This window comes from Eumetopias jubatus, unplaced genomic scaffold (genome assembly GCF_037043125.1).
Source record: "Eumetopias jubatus isolate StellerSeaLion01/CBP00866 unplaced genomic scaffold, mEumJub1_p1.0 scaffold_16, whole genome shotgun sequence".
Taxonomy (NCBI): domain Eukaryota; kingdom Metazoa; phylum Chordata; class Mammalia; order Carnivora; family Otariidae; genus Eumetopias; species Eumetopias jubatus.
This window is the reverse complement of record NW_028274822.1, coordinates 66,760,053-66,786,604: the sequence shown is the minus strand read 5'-3', so window position 1 is coordinate 66,786,604 and position 26,552 is coordinate 66,760,053. Positions and strand designations below refer to the sequence as shown.

The window sequence follows — 26,552 nt, the reverse complement described above, 5'->3', positions numbered from 1 at the left end:
GCGCCGTCCAGCAGGCCTGTCGCCCCGCCCTGCCCAGTGTTCGGACCGCTCACCAGCTCCGCCCCGCCCCCTCAGGCCCCGCCCACACCAAGAACCCGCCCCATCCCGCCCCCGGCCCCGCCCCGCCGCTCGCCCATTCAGATGTGGGTCAGGGGTGAGCGGGCGGCGCCGACGTCACAAGCTTCCAAGATGGCGCCGGGCGGGCGGCTGTGAGCGGCGCTCGGGGCGCGCTGGGCGGGGAGCCGAGCCGGGCCGGCGGCGGGCTGACGGGGCGGGCGCAGGCGGCGCGAGTCGGGCGCCGAGGACGAGGGGCCGCGGGCAGGGCCGGCCGGCCGGCGGGCGGAGCGCCGCCGCCGACGCACACGAGGTGAGAGGAGGTCGGGGGCAGCGGGGGGCGCGGGCGGGCGCGGGCGGGCGCGCCCCCGGGGAGAGGGGCGTGGGCGGGCGCGCGCCCGCCGGGCCTGGGCGGGGGCGCACGCGGGACCCCCGGCCCGACGCAGCCTGCCCCGGCTTTGTAGTCCGGGTGCCCGGTAGGGCGCGGACGGCGGGGACCCTGGGCACAAAGCCCCGGGGCCGCGCCAGGCCGGGGCGCGGGTCTGCGGAGCGGGGGTCGGCGGGCGAGCGGGCGCCGGCTCTTTGTGCCTTTTCATTAGCAATCTAATCCGAACAGCGTCGGGCGAGCTGCGCTGCCTGACAGGCGGGCGGGCTTCCATTATGCAAACGGCCCAGCGCCCGCGGCCGCCCCTCGTAGGGGGATTTTGCTATTTCCAGAACTGCGGCCCTTTTCTGGCTGCCCGTCCCCTTTTCTTGCTCCCTCCCCGCGGGAAGACGGGCCTCGGCAGGGGCAGGGTTGGCCTTGGAGGGACCGCTCCCAGAGGGCCAGGCCCTGCGGCTGGTGGGCTCGCTGCCCTGCCCCCAGACCTCTCCTGTAGGCAGCCACTTGGCAGGAAGAGAGATGGGCTTGGGGGAGGGGGTCGGCTGGCAGAGGAAGGGGGCTGAAGGGCCTCAGCTTGTCACTCTGTGTATCTACGAAGATGGTTCATATCCACATAGACTTATTTGGTGGCGGGGAGGCAGGGATGCCTCTCCCTGGGGGGGCAGTGACTTATGGAGGGGAGGGAGGGAGGGTCAGATAATGCGCCCAGCGGCCCCACCCAGAACAGCGTGGGACTGCCTGGGGAAGGGAGCCTAGTGCTGATCCGGATGGGTTGGAACGGTTTTGAAGTTATTTATTCGTGTCTTATATCCCCTCCACCCTCAGTGTCTTTCTTAGTAGGAGTTGCCAAGCACATCTGGAAAGCTAGGTTTCCGTCCCCCCAGCCCCCAACAGCAGGAGGGGTGTAACCCAGGGAGGCCACCCCTCTGACATATGTGGTGGGGGGGAGGGGCAGAGCTTTGCCCATAGGAATCCTGTGGCAGTGGATTGTTGACTGATGTGGGGATGGCCGCGCTGGGGGGAGGAGGAGAGCTGGCAGGTAGTGGAGGGGCCTCCAGAGCTTCTAGGCTGAACTTGGGGCTGTTCTCCAGGGACTTTGGATGGAGGGATGGGAGCTAGGTCATCCAAACCCAGGACCTTTCTGGATCTAGCATTTATTGGTTCCTGGCTCCTGGCCTTACTTCTGCCCTTACGTTCCCATCTGCCAACTCTGGACTTGCCGGCCCTTTTAGCAGACGTTTTCAGGAGCACGGGCCATGTGGCTGGTCTGTAGCCCTGGCTCCAGGAGAGAATGTACACTTAACAGAGCTGGGTTGCTGGAGTGGTCTGGAAAAAAAGCAGATGGGCCGGCCTCAGGCTGGCCTCCAGAGACAAAGCTGTGTGGTGAGATTGCTGGTTAGCTGGCTCTTAGCACCAAGGGGGGGGATGGGAAGCTGATACTTGGGGGTTGAACTGAGTCTTTTGGCCCAGGAGTAGGTCGCCTTGCCTTCGAGTGAACCTTTGGTCTTGTATAGTTGGGCTTATGAAAATCTCTGGGTCCCACTGGAAGGCAGTAGACTCAGAAGGCTGGGGGAGGGCTCCTCACCTGCCTGCTCACCTTAGGGGTCAGAACTCCCAGGTTGGTCTGCTTTCCTTTGGCTTCTGGCTTTCTGCAGACCAGTTGTGGGGGAGTTGCTGAGTACCTCTTGCCCAGCTTCTCTGGCCGTTTGACTCAGAGTGCTGGTGTGTGCCCAGAATTTCTCCCTGCAGTGTTTTCCTGCCAGTTGTTAGGACTTGTAGATTAGTCACTCAGCTTTTACAAGCGATTCCTGAAAAGAAAAATCTCCCTCTGGTTGCTGGCTCTGCATAGAGGAAGAAGCAGCCTGAGGGAGCCAGGCCTTTAATTAAGGCAAAACTGAAATGATTGCTGCAATTGCTGGAAGGAGAAGCAGCAGTGCAGGTGGGGCAGAGGCGCTGCGTCCTGTCCTGCCGGGCAGTACCTGCTCTGGGGACAGGTAGGCAGGAACCCATCCTCATTCCCTGCTCTTGGCCGGCAGCCCAGCCTTCTCCACAAGCTGCAGTCCTGGATTAATCCTCACGTAGTGTTTTCTTTCCATAGATCAGATTTCTCATTTTGTTAATAAGCACAGCCTCCGATCCACTTGAAGTCAGCTGTCGTGGACTTGGAGCAACAGGGTTTTGCATTATTGAGCTGACAGGCCTGCTGCCTTCCCGGAGTTCTTATTGTGTGTCAGGGTCAGGTCTGGTGGTGGTGGTGGTGGTGGTGGTGGTGGTGGTGGTGGTGGTGGTGGGGTGGGTGGCTTGGGGGCAGTGCCTTTAAATCAGCAGCTAGCCCCCAGAGAAGGGCTGGCTGGGCAATTCTGGAGAGTCGGAGGAATGAGGAGGGAATAAAGTTCAGTTTACCCAGGGGACCTGTGGTGTTGCCCTTTTGCTGGCCTGTTGGCCTCAAGCTGTCAGCCCCACCCAATAGCTTGCTTGCCTTGCCCACTGGGGCTGAGGGCCACTGCCCCCAGGACCTGATCACTAAGAGGGTGGGGGCTCGTCCTGTTTCTGGCACCTGGGAGGCAGCTTTCACCATTGAGAAGAAACAGTCAGGTTCTTGCCCTCCTGGCTCTTGGATCCTGGCTTGGGAGGGACTCGTGGAGGGCAGTGAGAGGGAACTGGACTTAGAAAGTCTGGAGTGCGACATTGGCTCTGCCGTTTACTCTCCGTGTGACCTTGGACAGTGATTGATTCTGAGCCTTAGTGTCCCCGTGTCTAAAATGGGAGCAAAACTTGAGTTTACATTCATGTATCACTGCCCTCGAGAGCTCAGCCTGGGGCAGACAGGCAAACAAACGATTATAAGATAGGCTGATAAGGGCTGGCACGGTGCTGCATGCAGTGCAGAGGGCGCCGCGGGGCTGGTGGCTGCAGCTGCAAGGCATGGAGGAAGGGGCCGGCTCTGGGCTGGAGGAGAGCCACAGATGCCATGCTGGGTTCAGGTTGGCTGTAGGAGAGGGGTTTTAATGCGGAGCGCATGGAAAGACAGTGGCGGTGTGGAGTGTGGCCAGGGAGACGGGAGAGGCGCGAGACTGCAGACGCTGTGTGTTAGAGAAGCTAGCACAGGAGCGCCCTCTGTGTGCCAGGCACCCGGGAGGCTCTTTCGTAAGCTTTTTATGCCTTCAACAAGATTTTCTGAGAACAGACACCCCAGGGGCGCAGTGCCCAGCCCCTGCAGCTCGGCTGGATCGTGCTGGTCTCTGACTCTCACGGCCTTGCCAACAAGTGGTCGGCCGTAGGCTGGGAGATAGGGGCACACTCGAGTTTTTTCGGAATCTTTCCAGGTCAGCACGCCGGATAGTCTCCTCTTACAGACGGTAAATGAGACTCAACTGGGAGGTTACATAACTTGCTGGGGCTGCAAGTAAGCAACTGGTCAGGCTGGGGCTGGAGGATAAAAATGCCTTTGACTCCAGGGCTTTGTGAGGGCCCGTGTGGTGTGGAGTCTGGAGAGATCTGAGCTCCAAGCAGGGAGAGGCCAGCAGACAAGCCCCCTCCCCAAGAGGATCCTGGTTCCGGCTTAGGGGCTTCCAAACAAGCCAGGCCAGTTTGACTCTGCCTGGCACCGCCAGCCTGTGCTTCCTGCTGGGAGGGGCCTTGCCCTAAGGGATAGGGACCTGGGCTGGGGGAGGTCTCTGAGAGCTCCTGTAGCCTGGAGTGGTGGGAGTGGCGAAGCAAGGCAAAGCAAGAGTAGTGGGTGGGGGTTGAGGTTTGTATGTGGGCCCCCAGTGAGCTTGATAAGGAAGGGAAAGCCAGGAGGCGACTCCAGGCCTGTCACAATCCAGAGGGAAGGGCCCCGGCTGGGCTGCCTCTGCTGAGGGAGGGTGTGGCTGGACTTCGTTGAGAGAGTGACCCTAAGAACCTGCCTGGGACAGTCAGGAAGGGGTTCAGAGCCTCTCCTTCAGACGGCTCAGTTTTCATGTTTTTCATGGTAATGTCGCACGTAGGTGGAGGAAGAGGGGATTGTGGCCTTGGGGTTAGAGCAGGCCCTTCTGTGGGTGAGAGGGGACAGAACAGCTAAGGGACCTTGCTGCTGCTTCTGAGATACGGAGCCCAGAGTGGGTGCCTGTTTCCTGTTTGAGGGTAACCCACCTCCGTGGGCACTCGGGGTAGGGATGAGGAGGGAGAGTGGGGTATGGAAAGGCAGGTGGCCTCGTCTTCCAGGGCCATACCTCCAGCTCTCCCTGTCCATTCCATGGCAATCCCAAGGGCCACTAAGGAAAGGCAGTGTTCGGGCTTGGCTGGGGGGCCGCTTCCAGGTGGGGAGTTGGCCTCTTGAGATAGATGGAAGCCGCTGTGCAGACTTGTCCCGTGCAGACTTGTCCCATGCGTTCCACGCTGTGGCGGCGGTGGCCTCAGGCTTCTTTCCCAGCAACACCTGTGGGTGGGTGGGTTCTCTCAGTGAGTATCGGGAGGGGCCTTTCCAGTGCCTTGAGAACAGTAACTACCCGCCACGTAACCCTACACCCCCCCCCCCAAGGTGTTCCCATCGCCACACTGGGGTCTGAGCTCCCTTGGCCTCTTCATCAGCCTGGGTACAGGCCCTTTACGGAGGAGGAATGCCCATGGCCTTTGTAGTACCCTCACCTGTGCTGCTTTGGAAGCTCATAAGATATTGGTGAATTCTTGTTCCTGAAATGAATGAGAAGCGAGAGTAGAGTTGATGGCTGGGAAGGTGGGGTCTGAGGCCTCCGTGGCCTGCCCCTCTGTGGACACCATGGTACTTTCCTTGTGATGAGTGCTTGCTACACATTGACCCATTAAGTATGTGCTGGTACCTGTGTTGCCTGGAAGAGGCCTGCCTGCTGGCGCCCTGGTTCTCAGCCAGGCACACGAGGATCACCTGGGAGCTGGTAGAGGCAGGCGCAGCCCGGACTATTTCTAACATCCATGTTTCCTAAGACTTGGAAATGAATTTGATGTGTAGCTAAGATCGAGAACCACTGCTTTAGCAGGTGATGAATCTATGTTGGTAATAGAATCAAGCAAGTGGTGAGTCTAGATTGACCAATGCATTATGATCTGGGGTGGTCATGAACTGCCTTACTCTGATGGCCCAGTGGGATCGAATTTACAGAACAAGTTGGGTTGATTCTGTTAGTTACTAGGGTCTTGGAGAAGCACCAGACACAGAAGGGGTCCCTCTTATGTGGCAGTGGGAGAGACCCCCAGGCTGTGTGCACTAAGGGGGCATCTCTTTGGAGGTCCCTGGAGAGCCGCCTGCTGCTGTTGACCCCAGGACTTTACATCCTGCTTGGTTTTCAGAGTTTACCTGTTCTGGTGTTGGGGTTGCATTCTTGGGTCCTGGTTGACCTCTGTGTGTCCTGGCCGGGCCTGACGTAGTGACATTTGGGGTCCTTGTGGCTCCCTAATGAGCACACTGTGACCATAGCTGGGGACCCCTGGGACCCGAGCCCCTATTTTTCTCTTTGACTTCAAGGTCCCCGGGAGAGAGAGATTGGTCCCTGAGGTTGCTCTTCTGGATGGTTATCTGGGCAGGACACAGAGTAATGGGGGGTGGCTGTGAAAGGGCATTGGAGGTAGAGCTTCAGGTAAGACCTGGCTCCAGCTCTCTTTGCTAGAACAGAACAGTGGGGCGGTCCTGGGGTTTAGTGCTTATCTATGGGCAGATGGAACCTAAGACAGCCCTGCTTGCTCTGGGCAGCTTACAGAATGAGGTGAGCAGCAAGGCCCCTGAGTCTGGTGTGGTTCTTGTTGGTGTCCTGGTTAGGAAGTGCTGCCTATTAGGGAAGGAAGACCAGCCTGGGCTGGGGCAGTGAAGGAGAGGGGGACCAAGAAGTCTTGGCTGGTAGTCGAGGAAGAAGTGGGTGGTGTTGGGAGCACAGGCAGGGTGTCCTTCCTCTGTTCTTTCCTGCCTGTGCACATCTTGGTAGATGGACTCTGGGGTTCTGTCTTGAGAGCTAGTGATCCTGGGGGTGGGTTCCTGCCTCAGCTCTTCTGTCTCTTTGTCCCCCCCGCCACAGGACTTCCCTGCTCTTCCTGCCAGTAGAAAGTGGCTGATGGTTTGTGTCTGACAGGTTCTACTGCAGCTCGGCTTGCATACTGGGAGAAGGGTGGTTCCCACAGAATTCCTGACGGAATGCTAGGGAAGTAGTGGCAGAAGAGGGCCAGGGGCTCATTTTGGGCTCTTACCCCACGGTAGCCCTTGTGGGCAGTGTTCCGAATTTAACCCGTGGGACATAGCCCATACAGTGCCAGTCATTTTATCAGTCTTCGCAGTACAAGTGGCTCAGAGAGGTTAGGCAGTTAGTCTCAAGTCACACAACTTGGAAGCTGGTAGAGAAGTTAAATCTTTTTTTTTTTTTAAGATTTATTTATTTTAGAGAACACAAGCGGTGGGGGGGAGGGGCAGTGGGAGAGAGAATCTTTTTTTTTTTTTTTAAAGATTTTATTTATTAGAGAGAGAATGAGATAGACCATGAGAGGGGGGAGGGTCAGAGGGAGAAGCAAGCTCCCTGCTGAGCAGGGAGCTGGACACGGGATTCATCCCGGGACTCCAGGATCATGACCTGAGCCGAAGGCAGTCGCCTAACCAACTGAGCCACCCAGGCGCCCTCCCTCGGTCATCCTTATCCTTCCAGGGCCAACTCCTTCCCTTCTGGCACGTTGGACTGTGTAAACTTGGGCTTTTGTTGACCAGTTTCAGAGGATCCGTGAGGGGGATGGTCTGGGGGTTCCTGGGAACTCCGAGCTGAGCTCCTTTCCTTCCCTTGGTGTCCTCATTGCGGGTGGATGAGAGGTGCTTGGGCACTGCCAGCGGTGCTGTGTGGGACTGGGCAGGTTGGCGTCTCTCTTAGCAGTGTGAGGCTGTTTCTTGGTAGATGGGTGATCTTGGTGATGAGGAGAGGGGCCAAGCCATATAGCCTGGTCAGGTGCCCTGGGCCAGCTCTAGCAGGTGCCTTTCTCACCTGCCACTAGGCTCCAGGTGCAGGTGGGTCGAACACTGAGCCTGGGTTGTCCTTTGGCTGTGGTAGGTGAACCTGAGTGCCAGAGGGGTGCAGGCCGGGGGAGAGGACTGTTTCCAAAGTCCCACATTCCATGCATGTGTTGACGCTGATAAGGGCAGCAGGGCTGGCTTAGCTGCTTTGGGCAGGAGGGGACTTTGACTTCATGCCCCCAGCAGGCTGCGAGCTTGCACATCCTGCTTCCTGTAGCACCCCTCCCCCACCTCCCTCTCTGACCACCTCTGCCTCAGGAGGGCTGGAGCAGTCAGCCTGGGACCTACAGTGTACAGAGGCCCAGCTTGCTCATAAAGCATTGCCAGCTCTGAGTAAGCAGGCCTTTTTGGAGGTCTCTTCAGAGTTTTCTGTCAGCCCTGCCTCTTAGAGTATTTGGTGAACAAATGTGGTTTTGGGAAGAATGCCTCTCTGCCTCACTTTCCTTTCCTGTAAAATGGATTGTTAGAAATATTTGAGCCTAGTGCATATCAGCTGTTCTCAGTGATTTGTGGACTACTTGGTGTCCCCAAGACCCTTTTCATAGTACTTAGAAGTTACTGGCCTTTGTCCTGTGCAAAGCTGTGGTGGGTGGTACGCATCACCCAGAGTTGTAGTGCTCCAGATGGAGACAGCCAGTCTTAATGAGTGTCCTGGGGAAGCAGTACAGATGACTGAGGAGTATATCTAGACCCTGGGGTACACGTCTTTTTAGTATTAGTGACAAAATGGGGACTCTTCATGACTACTGTGAAGTATAACTGTTGTCTCTGGAAAGCATTTTGCATTTGTTTGGGCTGTGCTCTGAACTAGCTGCTTTTTCTCCTGGAACATTGTTTTTAGTTGAAAGAACGACCGACAGACAAGGTGTGGTTATTCAGACTTGGAGAATTTGTTCAGACATTTTCTCAAATGCAGAAGGTGAGCTTTGCCACGTCAAGGAAAACAGCTGATGATATGTGTTGCCAATGCTAGAACCCTCAAGGGAAAATGAGTTTTGGAAAACTCCTATCCATCACTGTGAGCCTGACTTAGCCTTCACTGATAAGATCAGCGGTGATATTAACACATGGAGTTTTTTGGTGTCTATAATGAAATGTGATGACATTTGGAAGATCTGATCAATTTAGTGAACCAAAATTTTCCAGATGACCAGTGCTTGAAGTTGCACAATCTTGCGTGGATAGGAGTGCGGCATAGACCAGGGGATTTTTGCGTAACTGAGTGTGAGATAGTCACGGATACGATTTCAGAGTCTCTGTTGCAACTTTTTTTTTTTTTTTTTTTTTTAGATTTTTAAAATTTGAGAGACTGAGCATGAGCGTGCGGGGGAGGGGAGAAGAAGAGGGAGAAGGAGAAGCAGACTCCCTTTTGAGCTTGGATCCTGATGGGGGCTGGATCCCAGGACCCTGATGATATGACCTGAGCCGAAGGCAGACATTTAACCGATGGAGCCACCCAGGTGCCCCTCCATTGCCACTTTTAAGAGACCACCACTTGTTGAGTTTCAGTGTAATGTCAATGAAGAAGAGCCACAATTAGCTGAAAGGATTATTAAAATACTCCTCCCTTTGGGCGCCTGGGTGGCTCAGACTGTTGAGCGTCTGCCTTCGGCTTGGGTCATGGGCCAGGGGTCCTGGGATAGAGCCCCGCATCGGGCTCCCTGCTGAGCGGTGAGCCTGCTTCTCCCTTTCCCTCTGCCTGCCGCTCCCCCTGCTTGTACTCTCTCTCTCTCAAATAAAAAAAAAAATCTTGAAAAAAATACTCCTCCCTTCTATCTGTGTAAAGTCACATTTCTTTTTCTTTTTTTAAAAATTTTACTTATTTATTTAACAGAGTGACACAGTGAGAGAGGGCACACAAGCAGGGGGAGTGGGTGAGGGAGAGCCCAGCAGGGAGCCTGACCCAGGACCTGGGATCCAGCAGGGAGCCCAGAGAGGATCCTGGGATCCAGCAGGGAGCCCAGAGAGGATCCTGGGATCATGACCCGAGCCAAAGGCAGACGCCCAACAACTGATCCACCCAGGCGCCCCTAAAGTCACATTTTTTCAGAGACTTGAATCAAAACCTCATATCGTAATAGACCTAAGCATAGAAACAGATTTGAGAATCTAGCCACTGCTATTGAGTCAGATGTTAAAGAGATTTAAAATGTAAAACAAATGCAAAAATGTAAAACTTTTCTCATTGATTTTTTTTTTAAATTTTGGGATTTTTTTCCCCATAAAAATGGTATTTATGTTAATGTTTTTAGATTTTTTTTTTTTAATTTTTAAGCAATCTCTACACCCAACGTGGGGCTCGAACTTACAACCCTGAGATTAAGAGTCACATGCTCTACCAACTGAGCCAGTCAGGTACCCCAACATGGGTTTCTTATTGCTATCTTAAATCAAGATACTGTTTTAATTGCCAGTTTGTTTAATATGGTGACTGGAACAGTAACACCAACTGTAGTAATACATAAACCGCATGTTTGCTGGGAGTCCTAAGTTGGAAGAACGTCAATGGCAGTTTTGGAAGTGCTGACAGGGGAGGGTGCTGGGCAGCACCCTTCTCTCCTTTTTCATTACCCCCTCTTCACTGCCTGCCTCTCTTCTCTCACGTATTATTTCATCCTCTTCTCTGCACTGCTCCTGCCTGGCCCGCATTTGCTTACCCAGTAACACCTTTACGAGGACCTGCTCCACGCCCAGTGCTGCTGTGGCTGCTGGGCTAGTGGGACACAGGGTCCCTCACCTTGGGAGCCTGGTTGGGGGTGGGAGGGCATGGGCAGAGGGGAGGTGCACAGAGGGAGGCAGCTGGGCCGCTAGTGCTGACATCGGGCCCCGGGAGAAATGCAGGGCTGGCTTCGCAGAGGATGGGCACTCAGGCATGATGGTGGACCAGATTTTCTACAGAAGCACCCTGCAGGCCAGCCTGGAGTGTGGACTTTATCCAGGCATCGGGAATGCATTGAAAGCTTTAAGCAGGGGAGTGACTGGATGAGATCAGTGTTTGAGAAAGATAACTCAGGGTTGATCGGACTCCGAATTGGAGGGGGCAGAGGCTGCAGAGGGGAGATGTGTGCTAGACTTTGGTATTTTCACTTAGAGTGGCATTAACTGCCCTTCTTCCCCTCCAGTCCTTTAGAGGGTTCCTGGGATTTTCCTCCTGTTGGGTGAGGCACACCTGGCCTCCCAGGTATGGAGGCCCTAGCTTCTGTTGCTTTCTTTTAGTTAATTGATTTTTTAAATTTTGTTGCTTTCTATTTATTAGGACAGAGTGGTACTTTGTGGGCGTCTCTGGTGGGACTGAACCCTCCAAAGCCCTTCTTGGCATCTTGTTGCCATATTCGCCCAGCTGTGTGGCCCTGCAGTGTTTGGGGGGGGGGTCTGTAGGTCAAGTGACGATGTGAGGGATGCTCGAGTGAGTGTCACACAGCTATAGTCTCTGGCACTGCCCTGGATCTAGAAGGTCTCGTCTTGCTCCCCTTTCTTTTGGGGTTCCTGCACAGAGCATGCCAGCTTCCTCGATTGACTTGAGGATTGTGCTCTGGGTTATTTACAAATGTTAACGAGAGAGTATAAATTACATGTGCACACCTACAGGTATAGTGGACACCGTACACCCTTGCTTCCCCCACCCGTGTGAGAAATAGCCCCTGGACACCCACCTGTGCTGCTTCCCAGCTCATCCCTGCCTCCCTCCAGAAAGCACTCTTCTGAATTGTGGGTTAACCATTCCCTAGCTTTTCTTTGTTGCTTCCCTGGGCTTGTCTGGATCCTTGAACAGCGGCCAAACTGGGTTTGGCCGAGTTTGCTCTTTGTGCACTCAGAACCGGGCATTCATCTCTATTTTGAGATCCACTGAAGCGCCGGGTGTAGCTGTGGTTTCTGCGATCCTGTCCCCACTTGGAGTGGGCCAGGGTGGCGCTGTCCTCCACTTCATTGTCCGGCCTGCTAGTGGGGGTTTGGGTGTTTTCAGGGCAGGGTTTTTGTTGCCTCCTAAGTAGCCCCATTTTCACCCCATCGCCGGCTCTTACTTCTCCAGGCAGATAAATGCCTGTTCAGTTTGTTTTCTGTCTCTAAAACTGATTTCATAATGCTAGACAGTCCTTCCCGTACCGCTGAGACTCCATTTTAAAAGTAGAGTGACACTGGGAGTATGTTTTCCTCAAGTCTGAGTGGATTTCTGTCTGATTCCCTTTCTGAGCTCTTGGCCTCTACTCTGTTAGACCCTTCAAGATACCTGCTGGACACGTGAGACCTCTTCTGTAAGGTGCCACACCTGGAGGCTTTTTAGGCACAGGGCCATAGAGTGAGGTTTTCTATAGAAGCTCCCTAATTTTATCCTTAAAAATGGCTTTTTAAAAACTAGTGGGGACCCATGGTGTCTCTACTTGATTTTTTTTTTTTTAAATCTTTGATCTTTGGCTGTAGTTCTTTGAGCCATTTGTTTGAGAGTTTGGGGGATTTGATCACACTGGAGCCAAGGGGGCTTTTCCTTCTGCTTAGCAGCTCCCTTTGACCCCCTGTTCCGGAGGGCCTCATCTAGTTTCTCCTTGGCTTCCTTCCTTTGATGTGCCTAGCTGGCTGCTCTGGGACCTGCTCAGGCGTTGGTGGAATGTATCCTGTTTGTACCTCACCTGCCAGTCTGAATTTCCTCTTTTCTCCTGGGTTTGTCTGATTTTGGAACTCCTCTGTGGAAGTATCGGCTAGACACTAGGATGATTAAAAACTGTCGTCATGTTGTTGTTACTTTGGATGGCAGACACTGATTTTATGGTGGTTTCTAGGTTTTCTGTAGGTTCCTGGCTGGTCTGCAGAGTTCTCTCTTCTAAGATGGATATTCCGTCCTGGACGTGGCCACTCTGTCCTTCAGTGCTCTGCTTCTTGTGATGATGATTATTAGTTGGTGGTTCAGGGAGGTTATTTCCTGACTTGAGTCTACTTGCTAATCAGGACCAAGACTGGACCCAGCTTCCCACCTGAATGTCTCTGTGCCTTGTATTGTATTCAAGTATGTTGTACGTAGGCGACGTGTGCAGTTGTGAATGACAGCTCTGAGGGTTCTTCACAGATGGACATACTTGTGTAACCAGTATCCAGAATGAGAAACACAACCCCGGAACTCCCTTGTGAGTCCTTTGAGTCACCCTCTGTCCTCCCCTGTTCCTCCCTCACCCTTGGACTCGTCGTGCTGCCTGCTTTCCGACTTGCATGAATGGAATCAACACCACATAGTCTCTTTTTGGCCCGGCTGCTTTGGTCAACAGGATGCTCGAGAGACTCATCTATGTGCATGTAAATCACACTGGTGACCTTGCCAACAGTCAGCTATTTTTAACGTATAAAAGGCACATTTGTATGGTCCTGTTCAGATGGTCAGTTGTGCTCATGGCTGGCTAACAGCCCCTATACCTTCAGCTACCCCCCTGTCCTGTAGGTGTCGGGCTCCTGTGACCAGGGCTGCTGTGCACATGCCTGCCTGGGTTTTGGTGAGCAGGCGGGTAGATTTCTGTTGGTGTAGACCTTGGAGTGCATTTTCTGGACCACAGGGTTTGCATGTTTTCATTCTTGGCCTTATTTCTAAAGTACTACCTTTCTCTTGACTCCTTGGGAAATATTCTTTTAGTTTTCGCCCAGCTAATTAAAGCCCCATCATTACTGTCTGGCATCAAGTTTTGTTTTTCTGATTCCCCTTTAGGGTGGCATCTCTGTAATCCTGGCCAGGAGGGTCACATCGAATTGTGGGGCAGGGCAGTGCTTCCTAATGCCAGCTTGCCTTGAGACTTTGGCTACAGCAACCATGTGGGTGAAGGGTTGTCAATTGCCCTTTCTCGGGGAGGACTGCCCTACATTGAGAGGTGGTTCTTGCCCCCTGCTTTTTTCAAAGATTTATATAGGGGTGCCTGTGTGGCTCCAGTCAGTTAAGCATCTGCCTTCAGCTCAGGTCATGATCCTGGGGTCCTGGGATAGGGCCCCATGTGGAGCTCCCTGCTCACCAGGGAGTCCGCTTCTCCCTCTCCCTCTCTCTCAAATAAGTACATTAAAAAAAAATCTTTAAGATGTATTTATTTATGTTTGAGAGAGAGAGCGTAAGCATGAGGCAGGGAAAGGCAGAGAGAGAAGGAGAGAGAGAATCTTACGCAGACTCTCTGCTGAGCGGGGAGCCGGACACGGAGCTCGATCTCACGACCCTCGATCTCACGACCCTGAGATCACGACCTGAGCCGAAATCAGGTGTCGGACGCTTAACTGACTGCACCACGTAGGCGCCCCTCTTCCTGCTTTTTGGTCATGAAATATTTGTTTCTATGATGGGACTGTGATAGAAGATGGTAGGGGTTTGGGTTAATTTTGCTTTAATTCTTGTAGAGCCCTTAGTTGGCATAAGAAATTGTTAGCTACTAGGATTGATTCTGAAATTGTGGAGTTGGAGTTTCTTTCCAGGAGCCATGGGCGGGCAATTGCAGCTCTGTGACTCAGCTGTGACCCATGTCTCTCCCTCTGGGACTTAGTTATCTCATCTGAAGGGTGTCCCCGGGGCAGGTGAGATGTTTGTGATAGTCTCTTCCAGTGGGGCTGCCCAGGCTTTCCAGGTGCCCTTTTAGCTCCTCGCAGGTGGAATTTCCACCTATTTACCACTGTGCCGTGCTGCTTGTCTCTACCCTTGAGGTCTCTGCTTGCCTCCCAGGTCCAGCAGCCCCTGCCCTTGGCCACACCCTGTCTCCACAGGTGCCTGGTAACCACGTCTCATGTTCCAGGTCCACCGTCTTTTGTTGTTTTTTATTTATTTTGTTATTTTAAAGATTTATTTGCGAGAAAGAGAGTGCATATGTGTCATGAGTGGGGAGAGGGGCAGAGGGGGAAGCAGACTCCGGCTGAACGGGGAGCCCTGCTCGGGGCTCGATCCCAGGATCCTGAGATCGGGTCCTGGGCCGAAGTTGGATGCTCAACCGACTGAGCCACCCAGGTGCTCCCCAGGTCCATCGTTTTTATTAATCACTCTCTGGGCTTATCTGGGAAATAATGTCTTTCCTTTGGGAGCTGTCTTCTTCCTCTCGACACCCAGTGGCTGAGCGTTTACTACTTGGAGAGCGTTGGGTTTCCTGGGCAGTAGAAAGCTTAGAACCCACCTTAGCGCTTCCCAGACTTGAATGTGCGTGCGAGTCCCGTGAGGTTAAAATGCCAGTTCTGGTTTTGAGGTCTGGAGTGAGGCCTGAGTAACTGCCTTTCTTGTGAAACCCTGGGTGGTGGTGCTGCACCTGCGGCTGCTGGTCCATGGGCCATGCCCCGAGTGAGCTAGACCACTGGGATGTGGGGCTTCGGGCACAATAACCAGTGCCCTCTCTTGTTGGCCGACCCTCCCCATGGGTGCTTCCCTGCCTCCAGGCTCCTGCTCTGTTGCTGCCAGAGAGCCTCTCTCCAATAGTTCAGGCCCTTCCCGAGGGGTGTGCAATGTGGGGGAGAGTCTGGGAGTGAGCATAAGTTTTTATAATGATAATCATAATCTGAAACTCCTGTTCCCCTTCTTTAAGTGGTGTTCATCTGTCTCTCCCCAGTGGCATTTATGGCTTGGCCTGGCCAGGTACACTTGCCACACCTCGCCCTCCAGTGGCACCCTGCCCTGTGCCTTTCCTGGTGTCAGGTTGCCACTTGCGTCAGAACCAGGAAGGGACATCCAGTTGCAGGCCCCCAAGGCCATCTTGGCCGTGCTTCTGGTCGGCTCCAAAGCCAGGAGTGATGGGAGAGTTGTAGGCCTGGGGGAGGGAGAAAACCCAAGGCTGCCCTGGAGAAGCAAGGTTTGCAGGCCACTGGGCCTTTGCAGTGTTGAGCTTCCTGCCAGGGCTCTCCTCACACGGGCACTTTGTCGCAGTGTTGACTTACCCCGGAACGGGCCCATTCTTGGATGGGAGTGCACAGAGACGAAGGTGGTCAGGGCCCTGGCCCATCATGGGCAGCATGGGGCCTTCAGTGGGGCCTGAAGGGACAGACTCGAAGTCCGGCTGGGGTGGATGCCACTTCCCTTGCTGTTCAGAGTGAGCCGGTGGTTGGGCAACAGGGCTGGCCTGAGGGGCGGGGAAGGATGCCAGCACTGGGTCCCTGGTGATCAGATCACCAGTGCACTGAGTGGAACCCAAATGTTTATTTCGTAGAAGCCGTGTCCGAGGGAGGGCTGGGCTCCTGGCATTCGCACAGCCTGTTGCTTTCCAGGAGGATGGTCTGGGAGAAGAGCCAGGAGCTGCTGGCTGGCATCCAGGTCTGGGCTGGATTACACGGCTGGGCTTGCCCAGAGCACTGAGTCCCACCCACCACCAGCCCATGCCTGGAGGGGACAGACCAGAGAGGTCATGGAGGCCAGGGGTGCTCTCAGAAGAGCAGCGGGCACAGCCTGGGCACCCAGAGCAGGCTGCGTGCCAGGGCGGGGTGGGGCACCTTGTCACTTTTAGCCCCAAGCTTCTCACTGACCTCAGGCGATGAAGGAGCTGGGCTGACCTTATACACTGAGGTCAGGAGAATGCGGCCCAGGTAAGGCTCTGCTGCAATGGGCAGGTGGCTGGTGGTGGGCAGGGGGAGATGAGGGTGGAGCTGGAGACCAAGACCCTCTTTCTGATGCATGGACGGCTGTGCTCCCGTAAGTGATCCCTGCCCCTACCCAGCAATGGGAGGTACGTGGTATCCGTCTGTGGGGTAGGAAGAGTCTGACATTAGCTCTGGATCAGGCTTTGAGTCCTTATTCTGCCACCTACGTGCTCTTGTGACCTTGTGCAGGTTCTTTAACCCCCAGACCTTTGTTGTCTTATCTGTCCCTGGAGGTGGAGATAACACGCCAGTCTTCCCCGGGGGGGGGGGGGGGGGGGGGCAGGCTGAGGTGGGGTGAGGGGCTGTTTGGGTGGGTGGGTGAAGGGGAGAGAGGCTCGCCCGAACAGTGAAGGGGATGGGAAAGACTTCATGGAGGAATACAGACAAGAGGGATGCAGAGGGGACGCCTGGCTGGCTCAGTCACTTGAGCGTCCGATTCTTGATTTCAGCTCAGGTCGTGCTCTCAGGGTCGTGAGATTGAGCCCTGTCCCGGACTTTGTGCTCAGTGGGGAGTCTGCTTGAGATTCTCTCTCCTCCTGTCCCTCTTCCCACTCTTTCTCTCTTAAAAAAAGAGAAAGAGAAGAGGGATGTAGAATAGAACTCCAGGCCATTGGGACAGGAGAACGCTGTCCAGGGTTTCTGGCCATGCAGGGCTGGTTTGTGGCTTGGGGACTGGGCCTTGGGCTCTTCTGGATCCTGCTTGTACCTTCCAGGTTGTCTCCACCATGCCCTCAAGCTGTTCTCTTGCAGCCTGGGTGGGGCCAGGCCTTCAAGGAAGAGGCACCTGTTAGGGCCATACCTGGAGTACCAGGTGACCAGTGCAGGTCAGCTGTGACTAAGGCGGATGCTGACCTCAGATTCAGGCTTGGGGACAGTAGCCAGCATGTTTAGGACCCTCTCTGACACAGATGAGCTAAACCCCTGTGGGTGTGGAAGCTGCCTTGTTGCTTGTTGTACCCAGCACTGCCTCTCTGCTTGGTATGCTTTGTGTCTCCCACCTGGCAGTGGAACTCTGGGTGGGCAAGGGGTGGCCGGAAGATTCCTGTGTCACTCTTACTTCTGGCTAGGCGTTCCTTCCCAGGAGGTCGTTAAGGAGAAAAGACAGTCTCCTGCTGAGTGCTTTGGAGTGGGTTGGATGGAGTCTTCTCTTGTCCCCCAGCATAGCTTCAAGACTCCTGTGGGAAATCCCACTCAAGAAAGTGAGGGAGGGCCACCAGAGAGGGAGGTGGGGTGGCAAAGTGTCTAGGAGATCTGGGCAAAGAGGCCAGCCCAGGGAGGGGAGGCAGGTGGGCCCCTTTCCCCTGTCCTTCACCTTTCTAGGGCCCACCCTTCTGGTTGGGAGGGAGGTAGAGAAGTTTTATGAAATTGGGAAGCCTTTCAGTCAAGGTGCCCACAGTTGCCTCTGGAGTGTGTGTGGGGGGTCCTGCCTGCAGGAGGTTAGGCATTGGGTAGAAAGGACAGCATTTTTCAGAAGCATACTGCTCACGAGGGTCAGGGAGTGTGCCAGCTGTGAAACCACACCCTGGATCTGGCTCCTACCCATGGGGTTGGAGGTGGGGGTGGGATATGCTCCTCTGTCTCTAGGAGGGATGCAGGGCCTGCTGCCAGGCCCTAGGGAGGTGAGGCTGCCAGTCTGGTCTCCAGAGGGCACCAGTGGAGGTTGAATGACCAGAAGTTACTTTTTTTTTTCTTGAGTTTCATTTTTAAGTAATCTCTACAGCCAATATGGGGCTTGAACTCACGACCCTGAGATCAAGAGTCGCCTGCTCTTCTGACTGAGCCAGCCAGGCACCACAGACCAGAGTAGTTCTGAATGGCCAGGCCTCCTGGAGCCCAGGCTCTGCACACAGTGTGTGTCCAGGCTAAGTTGGGGCAGTTCCCATCGGATAGGTGGTTGGAATTGTTCTCCTGGGCTCTCTGCTTAAGCAAAGATCACTTTTACGTTACTTTATTGTTTTAAAAGATTTTATTTATTTATTTTGGTGGGAGGGGGGAGAGTATGCATAAATGGTGGGGCAGAGGGAGAGAGAGAATCTCAAGCAGACTCCATGCCAAGCATGGAGCCTGACATGGGGTTCGATCTCATGATCATGACCTGAGCTGATATCAAGAGTCAGAGGCCCAACCAACTGAGCCACCCAGGCCACCCCAATGATCACTTTTATTTTAAAACGTTCTCTCATGGCCTTTGAAAGGCTGGGCCAGAGCATGTTCTGCTTTTTGTGGGGTGCTAGGAAAAGAGGCCTGGAAGTTGGCCCCAGTCTAGCCTCCCCATGAGCCCTTGAGGCCATATAGACTGCCTGGGATCATGGGCAAGTGGGGCTCCTAATGGGGTGCTGTTCCATGGGTCAGGAGGCCATGGGGCTGTGCCTCCGCTGTCCTCATTGGCCTTTTGGCTGCTGTGTGTTTGGGGGGCAGGGTGGGGGAGTCTTTGGAGTATCCTTGGCCTTGGGCTTTGACTACCTACTAAAGACCCACAAGGGCTGCCGAGCCAGATGGAACCAGGAGGGAGACAGATTTGTTCGTGCTATGACCACTCTGCCCTCATGAACTGCTTCCTGTGTGCCCAGGTTGAGTGAATGTTAGCTGGTAGTGAGCTGCTGAGAAGGGCATGTCCTCTGGAAACTGTTCTTTTTCTATTTGTTGGAATTTCTGTTTTCAATTTGAGGTAAAATTTATATGCAACATGGTACCCAAATTTCAGGCAACCCTTTGAATTTTGACCAGTGAGTACATCACCTTAACAAAGATACAGAGCTGTGCTCCGCCCAGAAAGTTCCTTGTGCTCCTTCCCAAACAGTGCTCACCTTACCCTCCACAGGGTCTTTTGATTTTGTTTCTACCATGGAGTAGTTCTGTATTTTCTAGAACTTAGTTTAAATGGAATTGTGGGCCTCTACTCTTTTGTGTAAGGTTTTCTTGACGTCATGATTTTGAGATTTATCCATGTTCATGCATCAGTTTTTGTTTTTTTTTTTTAGGATTGTAAAAGTACATGATTATTTTAAATTCTGAATATTACAGAAATGAATATACAGAATTTATAGTTTTCTTATACTTCCCCCCCCCATCTTCAGAACCTCATTTGTTGATTGGGTCTTTTGTGCCCCCAAGATGTTTCTTTCCACAGGATGGCATTGCCTGGTCGGGCCTTTCGTGCCTGTAGTAAGGAGGGTAGACTGGAAGGAGCAAGCGGACAGGTGCAGGGAGCTCGGCCAGCTCCCTTGGCTCAGCTCTGTGGGCCTGGCCTTCCCTTCGGTGGGTGTGTGTGTTTTGTTTTGTGTTTTTTAAAGATCCTATTTATTTATTTGACAGAGACACAGCGAGAGAGGGAACACAAGCAGGGGAAGAGGGAGAGGGAGAAGCAGGCTTCCTGCTGTGCAGGGAGCCCGATGCAGGGCTCGAACCCAGGACCCCGGGATCATGACCTGAGCCGAAGGCAGACGCTTAACGACTGAGCCACCCAGGTGCCCCTGGGTGGGTGAGTGTTTTAAGTCTGGGGTGTCTGGGCCTTGGGCCTGCCCTCACCCTCAGAGAGAGAGAGAGAGAGAGAGAGAGAGTGTGTGTGTGTGGCGCGCATGTGGCACGTGTCTGGCTTTTCTCTGGCAGGGACTTGGAGGGGGAGAAAAGGGCATGAGAATTCAGCAGAGACCTGTGTAGTTCTCTGCCTAACGGCCCAGCTGGGTAGGTGGGGGTGGACCATTTTGTAAACAAGGACCTGGGAAGGGAATCCAGGTGTTCTAGCCAGGTCTCTCTGTTCATTCTTCCTTCTGTGTTCACAAGAAGCCAGAGCTGGCCTTCCCCAGGGACTCTTTTCCTACTGCCCTTCCCCCAGGGTCAGCCTAGCCAGGGTCTCATCTCCCCCTGCCCTGACCCCCCCACCCCCCCACCCAAGATGGGCTAGGTCTTGGCCTCAGAGGAGTACCTGAGGATCCCACTGCCCCAGATCCTGGGCTTCCTGGAGCCAGTGCTCCGGCAGGCAACGGTTCTGAGCTGGGTGTGGATCCTTGGGGCTGATAGGCACGCTGCCTGGGCCTGCTGCCAGGGGGCTGCTGGGTGCCAGGAGCTGGTGCCAGGCGGTATCCTCATCCCAGCTTTGTGGGCTCCTGCCAAGGCTGGGCACCAAGCCCCTGTACCCGGTGGGGGACTGCGCTGCCAGCTTACTGGGCCAGCCTCCACGGTCATATTTCTCTGGCACTCCGCCTCCCCTGGGGCTGTGGCCTCTCCAGCATAGGTGCCTGCTCCTCCTCCACCCCCTGTTGAGCTGTAGGGCAGAGGATTGTCTGCTTGTTACTGTTGGCTGGGAAGAAAAGAGCAAGGCTTTGGCAGGGGTCCTGGCCCTGCAGCACTGGGGCGCCCCCTCCGCTGTGGTGAGGTTAACATTGGTGGTGGCGGCCTGCCTGGCCCTGCCTGGGGTGGGAGGCAGGTAGGGTGGTATTGTGCGGGCTCTGACCGCCCAGCAGGCAGCCCCACTGTGGCCCCACCCAGTGGAGGGCACTGGGAAGGCAACTCAGCCCTATCCTGTGGAGTCCCTGTGGGGAAGTTGGGCTCGAGAAGAGTCATGTCTGACCCAACTTCTGAGACCTTGGTCAGTCACTCTGTCTTTCCGTGGCTGGTGAAGTGGCTGGCAGGGCTGGAGCAATGAGTTACCTGTGGAAGCCCCCGAGTTCTATTCTGCTGCCCCCTCTTTGCGTGGTGTTCAGTAGTTGTTGGCCTGATCTCTGACGAGGGCAGGTAATCCCTAGTTGCAGGGTCTGGTATGTGCTAAATCCGGGGCCATGGTGTGGACGCTGTGCCCCAGCAAGGCTTGGGTTGCCCTGAGATCTGGTGGGGAGCAGGCAGGGTGGCACAGGGCTGTGTGGTGGGGATCTGGTAGGCTCAAACACATCGCTGTGGCTCCCTGTTCATTTTTCAGGGCTGCTCTTGTCAGCGCTGAGGTGGTCTCTGCCCCCCTTCCTAAGGCTGAGCTCTACTCTGTCCTGCTGGCCACTTCTGGTGTCACTTGGCAGGAGAGCCTGAACTCTCTACACACGCAAGGGGTCCAGGGCCTTCATTAAATGCAGACGAGGGCGCCTGGGTGGCTCAGTTGGTTGGGCCACTGCCTTCGGCTCAGGTCATGGTCCTGGAATCCCGGGATTGAGTCCTGCGTCGGGCTGCCTGCTCGGCGGGGAGTCTGCTTCTCCCTCTGACCCTCTTCCCTGTCGTGCTCTCTATCTCTCGTTCTCTCTCTCTCAAATAAATAAATAAAATCTTTAAAAAAAAATAAATGCAGACGAAGGTGCTCTCAGGCCTCTGGACCAACAGAACTGGTTCTCCTGCCATCTGGGCCATGGGTGGGATTCTGGACCAACCGTTCCCCCTCTCCACTTCCTCACACCCCGGGGCCACCCCATGAAAGGAGGACTGTGCTGGGGGCCAGAGAGACAGCTGGCTGGCTGGAGCGGAGGCCTCCCAGCCACCCCGCACCCCGGGTCTGGTCACATTCCTGAGGGACCTGCTGAGCCGCCCTGGCCCTGGGGGTGGGGGAAGGGCAGGCAGGGTTGGGCTCCAGGCTGCTGTAGGCCTCCGCCCCCACCCTTGGCTCCATTCCAAGGGAGCCCAGGCTTGCCGAGTGGGGTGCAAAAAGCCAGAACCTCAGGATCCCCCTCCCTGGGGACCTGCATCTCTGGGGGAGGCAGGGTGGTGGGGGCAGAAGGAGACCTTCGCATCTGGCGGCAGCTGGCTTTGGCGGGCTGGTATTGAAAGGCCAGGCCTGCAGAAACTCCTGTGAGGGGAGGCCATGTGGTCCGACTGGGCTGGGCAGGAGGGGGCTGGGCCCTCTGGGCAGGGAGGGGGTGGCGGGAGTAGATCAGGAAGGGAAGGAGGCAGGAGAGCCAGAAGCGGTTGAGACTGGTTCTTATAAATAGCCCATTGCACTAGTGCCTCCAATTTTGACTTTTTGTCATGTAAATGTGGCCAGCCTGAGAAGGGCCTTGCCCAGGCCGCCTGCCACCAGCTCCCCCACAGGCCTAGGTGGCCCTGAAGAGTACCCTCATTCTTCTGGGTGGGAGGAGAGTGCAGCCCTGCTGAGCTCTCCAGGCCTGTGGCCTTCCCTGCCACCGGGCCTGATGGCTGCTGGGCACTGCGGCTGCCCCCGGCACCCCAGCCAGAGAGACCACCAGGTGCCTGTCCCTTTACTGGCGCTCCTTCCTGCCCTTGGCTGATGTCTGCCCGGCTGACCCTGTCCATCTTCTCCTCCCCAGGTGACCAGGCATTGATGCACCCCCAGGGAGGCCGCGCGCTCAAGGAGGCCACCCCCGCTGGCTGCTGCGCACATGGTTTCTGGGCCCCTGGCACTCCGGTAGGCTGGGGAGGGGGAAGCGTGGGGGAGGACTACCTGGGCTGCCCACACAGCCCTGCAGTTCGCAGCCTGGCCCTTTGTGTGCACACAGTGCTGGGTAGCATGCAGGTGAGGCTGGGGCCCACTGCCCTCAGCCTGCAGAGGAGTGGCTGTCGTGGCTCACAGGCTTTTGGAGGACGGGACCTCCTGCCCTTGGCCTGCACTCTCTTGCCAGCCTGGGAGCACCAGGTATCCTGAGTGCTGGTGGGGCTGACACTGCATTTCCCTGGGGCTCGGTGTCCCGATCAGTGTGGAAACCGTGCCTTGGGCTCTTTGTCCCTTCCTGGCTGGCTGAGGGCAGGTAGGTTCCCTCAGGACACAGGCTCTAGCCTCTGAGCCCCAGCTGAGCGGTCTTACAAGGCTATGCTGGCTGAGCGGGTGCTTGTTGCCTCTTATTAGGCCCTGAGTGCTAGCTTGTGGCCGTGTCTACCCATGTGTGTTCACAGTTCCGAGGCCACTTTTGGGGTGTGCGTGGTTATTAGGGTTTTCCTCTGTCATTGCAAATGCGGGCAGGCATGGGGCAACGGGGCGCGGGAAGTGTTTGTGTTACAGGAAGGCAGCGTGGGCGTGATCCCTTCAGACTCTGCCCCAGGGGAGGCAGGACTGGGCTGGGTACACTGGTAGAGGCAGAGGGGTCCCAGGTGGGGCAAGGCTCAGAGCAGTCACTTTCAGAGATTGAGCCCTGAGCCGAAGAACATGAAAGCACCCTTGTCAACTGCATGGCACAGAGTTGCCTATGGGAGGGTGCATGTTCCCTGAAGGGCCGGAGGGAGCAGGGAGCCACACCTTGTGCCTCAGGTCCTGCTGCTCATTGGGGTGGCTGCCTGGTTGGAGCACCCTGCTCTCAGATACCCATGTGCATGCTGTTGCACAGCCCACCTGCACGGTTCCCATGGAGGTCAGAGGCCTCTCTGTGTTTATTAATGGCATCAGTTAGCATCTGTACTGGTCTGGCAGGGCCAGCTGGCTGCTTTTCCTGGGGCCCCGGTGGTGCCAGGGGCTTGACCAGGCCCCCGTTTCTGCTCAGCACCTAGAAACCCCGGCTGGGGTGCTCAGGGCCTTCCCCGGGGGGCAAGGCCCTTGTGGGTTGGGAGCAGGTACTGGCAAGGGACTGTGGCTGGACTGCAGTGTGTCTGCAGGCAGGACTGAACGTTGGCAAACCCGAATTGGGAAGCCACTAGGGTTTGAGAGGCACCCGGGGCAGAGCAGAGGTCACAGATGGAGGCTGCATATTTGATTTGGCCCACGTGGTATTTAAGGAAAAAGAACCTTTATTTGGCATTGGGAGATTCAACCTGAAAATCTCAATTTCTAGCTTGTCCTAAAAACTGGGAAGTTGCCTGCCCATGTGGGACGTGAGCCCACCTGGGAGCTTCTGCTCACCTCAGTCCCTACTGCTTCCCAGTACCTCACAGTCCCCTGCTTGTCATTTTTTAGTTTCCTGTGGGCTTTTGGCCGACTTCTTTAGCATGGAGAGGGTGATCTGGGCTGTGGAGCCAAAGTCACATCCCATTTTCTCCCCTCGGCACCACGTGACCATTGTCATCTGCTTCCGTGCAAATGGGACCAGTGCCCTGTCCCTTTTTGGGCAGCTCCCCATGGGTAGTGTGAGTTCTTTCTTTCCCTGGGTACCATGCCTGGTGAGGAGGCCTCCCTGAGCACCACCACAGCCCCACCCTGTCCCGGAGCCCTTGCCAGAGGCTCCCAGGTGGCTAATGCCCATGCGCCTGTTCTTGCCCACAGGTGGTACGCGTGGGCGGGGCGTGGGGACATGGGGCCCGACATGGAGCTGCCCAGCCACTCCAAGCAGCTCCTGCTGCAGCTGAACCAGCAGAGGACGAAGGGCTTCCTGTGTGATGTCATCATCATGGTGGAGAACTCCATCTTCCGTGCTCACAAGAACGTCCTGGCTGCCAGCAGCATCTACTTCAAGTCCCTGGTCCTGCACGACAACCTCATCAACCTGGACACGGACATGGTCAGCTCCACGGTGTTCCAGCAGATCCTGGACTTCATCTACACGGGCAAGCTGCTGCCCAGTGACCAGCCGGCTGAGCCCAACTTCAGCACTCTCCTCACTGCCGCCAGCTACCTCCAGCTGCCTGAGTTGGCAGCACTCTGCCGCCGTAAACTCAAGCGAGCCGGCAAGCCCTTTGGCTCCGGTCGGGTGGGCGCCACCGGCATGGGGAGGCCGCCCCGCAGCCAGCGGCTGTCCACAGCCTCCGTCATCCAGGCGCGGTATCCGGGGCTCGTGGACGGACGAAAGGGGGCCCACACCCCCCAAGAGCTCCCCCAGGCCAAAGGCTCGGATGACGAGCTCTTCCTCGGAGGCTCTAGCCAGGAGGGTGTGCATGGCCTGGGCCGGGCCGTCTGTCCAGCCAGCGGAGGGGAGGCCGGCCTGGGTAGCTGCAGCACCAATGGGAGCAGCGGGGGCTGCGAGCAGGAGCTGGGCCTGGACTTGTCCAAGAAGAGCCCTCCCCTGCCTCCTGCCACCCCTGGTCCCCCCCTGACCCCTGACGACTCGGCCCAGCTGAGTGACAGTCAGCACGGCTCGCCCCTCTCAGCCTCCGCCCCTCCTGTTGCCAACAGTGCCTCTTATGCTGAGCTGGGGGGCACCCCCAATGAGCCCATGGACCTGGAGGGGGCCGAGGACAACCACCTGAGCCTGCTGGAGGGGCCCGGCGGGCAGCCCCGGAAGAGCCTGCGGCACTCAGCCCGCAAGAAGGAGTGGAGCAAGAAGGAGCCCAGGGTGGGGTCCCCCTTTGAGCGGAGGGAAGCGGGGCCCAAGGGCCCCTGCCCAGGGGAAGAGGGCGAGGGGCTAGGGGACAGGGTTCCCAATGGCATCCTGGCCAGCAGCGTTGCAGGGGGTGGCCCCAGTGGGCCCTACGTGGAGCCCCCGTACCCCTGCAAGGAGGAGGAGGAGAACGGCAAGGACGGGAGTGAGGACAGTGGGCAGAGTGGGAGCGAGGGGGGCAGCGGGCATGCTGGCACGCACTACGTGTACCGACAGGAGGGCTACGAGACTGTGTCCTACGGGGACAACCTGTACGTGTGCATCCCCTGCGCCAAGGGCTTCCCCAGCTCGGAGCAGCTCAATGCCCACGTGGAGACACACACGGAGGAGGAGCTGTTTATCAAGGAGGAGGGTGCCTACGAGACGGGCAGCGGGGGCGCCGAGGAGGAGGCTGAGGACCTGTCGGCGCCCAGCGCGGCCTATGCGGCCGAGCCCCGGCCCTTCAAGTGCTCGGTCTGTGAGAAGACCTACAAGGACCCGGCCACGCTGCGGCAGCACGAGAAGACGCACTGGCTGACCCGGCCTTTCCCCTGCAACATCTGCGGCAAAATGTTCACGCAGCGCGGCACCATGACGCGCCACATGCGCAGCCACCTGGGCCTTAAGCCCTTCGCCTGTGACGAGTGTGGCATGCGCTTCACCCGCCAGTACCGCCTCACCGAGCACATGCGCGTGCACTCAGGCGAGAAGCCGTACGAGTGCCAGCTCTGCGGGGGCAAGTTCACCCAGCAGCGCAACCTCATCAGCCACCTGCGCATGCACACCTCCCCCTCCTAGAAGCCAAAGACCCTGCTCCCCGGCCCGAGGCTGCCCTCTGCAGACTCGCCCTCGGGAGCCAACCGAAGGAAGAAAGAAGCACGGAGGCCGGGCGGGAGGGGCCGGGACCCCCAGGTCCTGTGGGGGTGGCTCCTGGTGGCACCTGCAGCCAGCCCCGCCCCCCCCCCCCCCCCCGAACCCAGAGCTTTAATGGACAAGTCTGTACCAAGGGAAGCGAGAGGAGGGAAGCCGACAGGCCCGAGCTCCGAGTGCGCATTGCTGGTGTGCAGTCTACCTCCCAATTCTGCCCTGGCCCCCGGCTCCCCGAGAGGGGCGCTGCAGGGCCTGTGGGAGTGGGTCACAGGGGTCTCAATGCCCCTTTCCCGCAGGCCGGGTCAGAGCAGGGGGAAGTGGGGGCCTCCCTCCGCTGGGGAGGAGCGGGGCTGCCCCGTGGCCAGGGGCGCAGTCTGTGTGCGTGCACGAGTGCTTGTCTGTGTGCGGGCCACCCTGGCTCTTTGGGGAGCGGTGCCGGAGGGGAGGGGACAGAGCCCTCCTTCCTCAAGCCAGGGGTCACTGCTCACTGGCGCTGGGACAGTCAGGGGGCCCCCACCGCCTACCTCTC

The 26,552-nt window shown here is 56.5% G+C and overlaps 1 protein-coding gene across 1 annotated transcript; it reads left to right on the top strand.

Annotated features, from left to right (window-relative positions):
• Positions 1–315: 315 nt before the first annotated feature.
• Positions 316–26,047, top strand: HIC2 (HIC ZBTB transcriptional repressor 2). The gene is made up of 3 exons (XM_028094943.2): positions 316–367; positions 22,244–22,341; positions 24,124–26,047. The coding sequence occupies exons 2-3, from the start codon at positions 22,316–22,318 to the stop codon at positions 25,949–25,951; spliced, it is 1,854 nt and encodes a 617-aa protein (XP_027950744.1). The 5' UTR covers positions 316–367; positions 22,244–22,315; the 3' UTR covers positions 25,952–26,047.
• Positions 26,048–26,552: the final 505 nt, after the last annotated feature.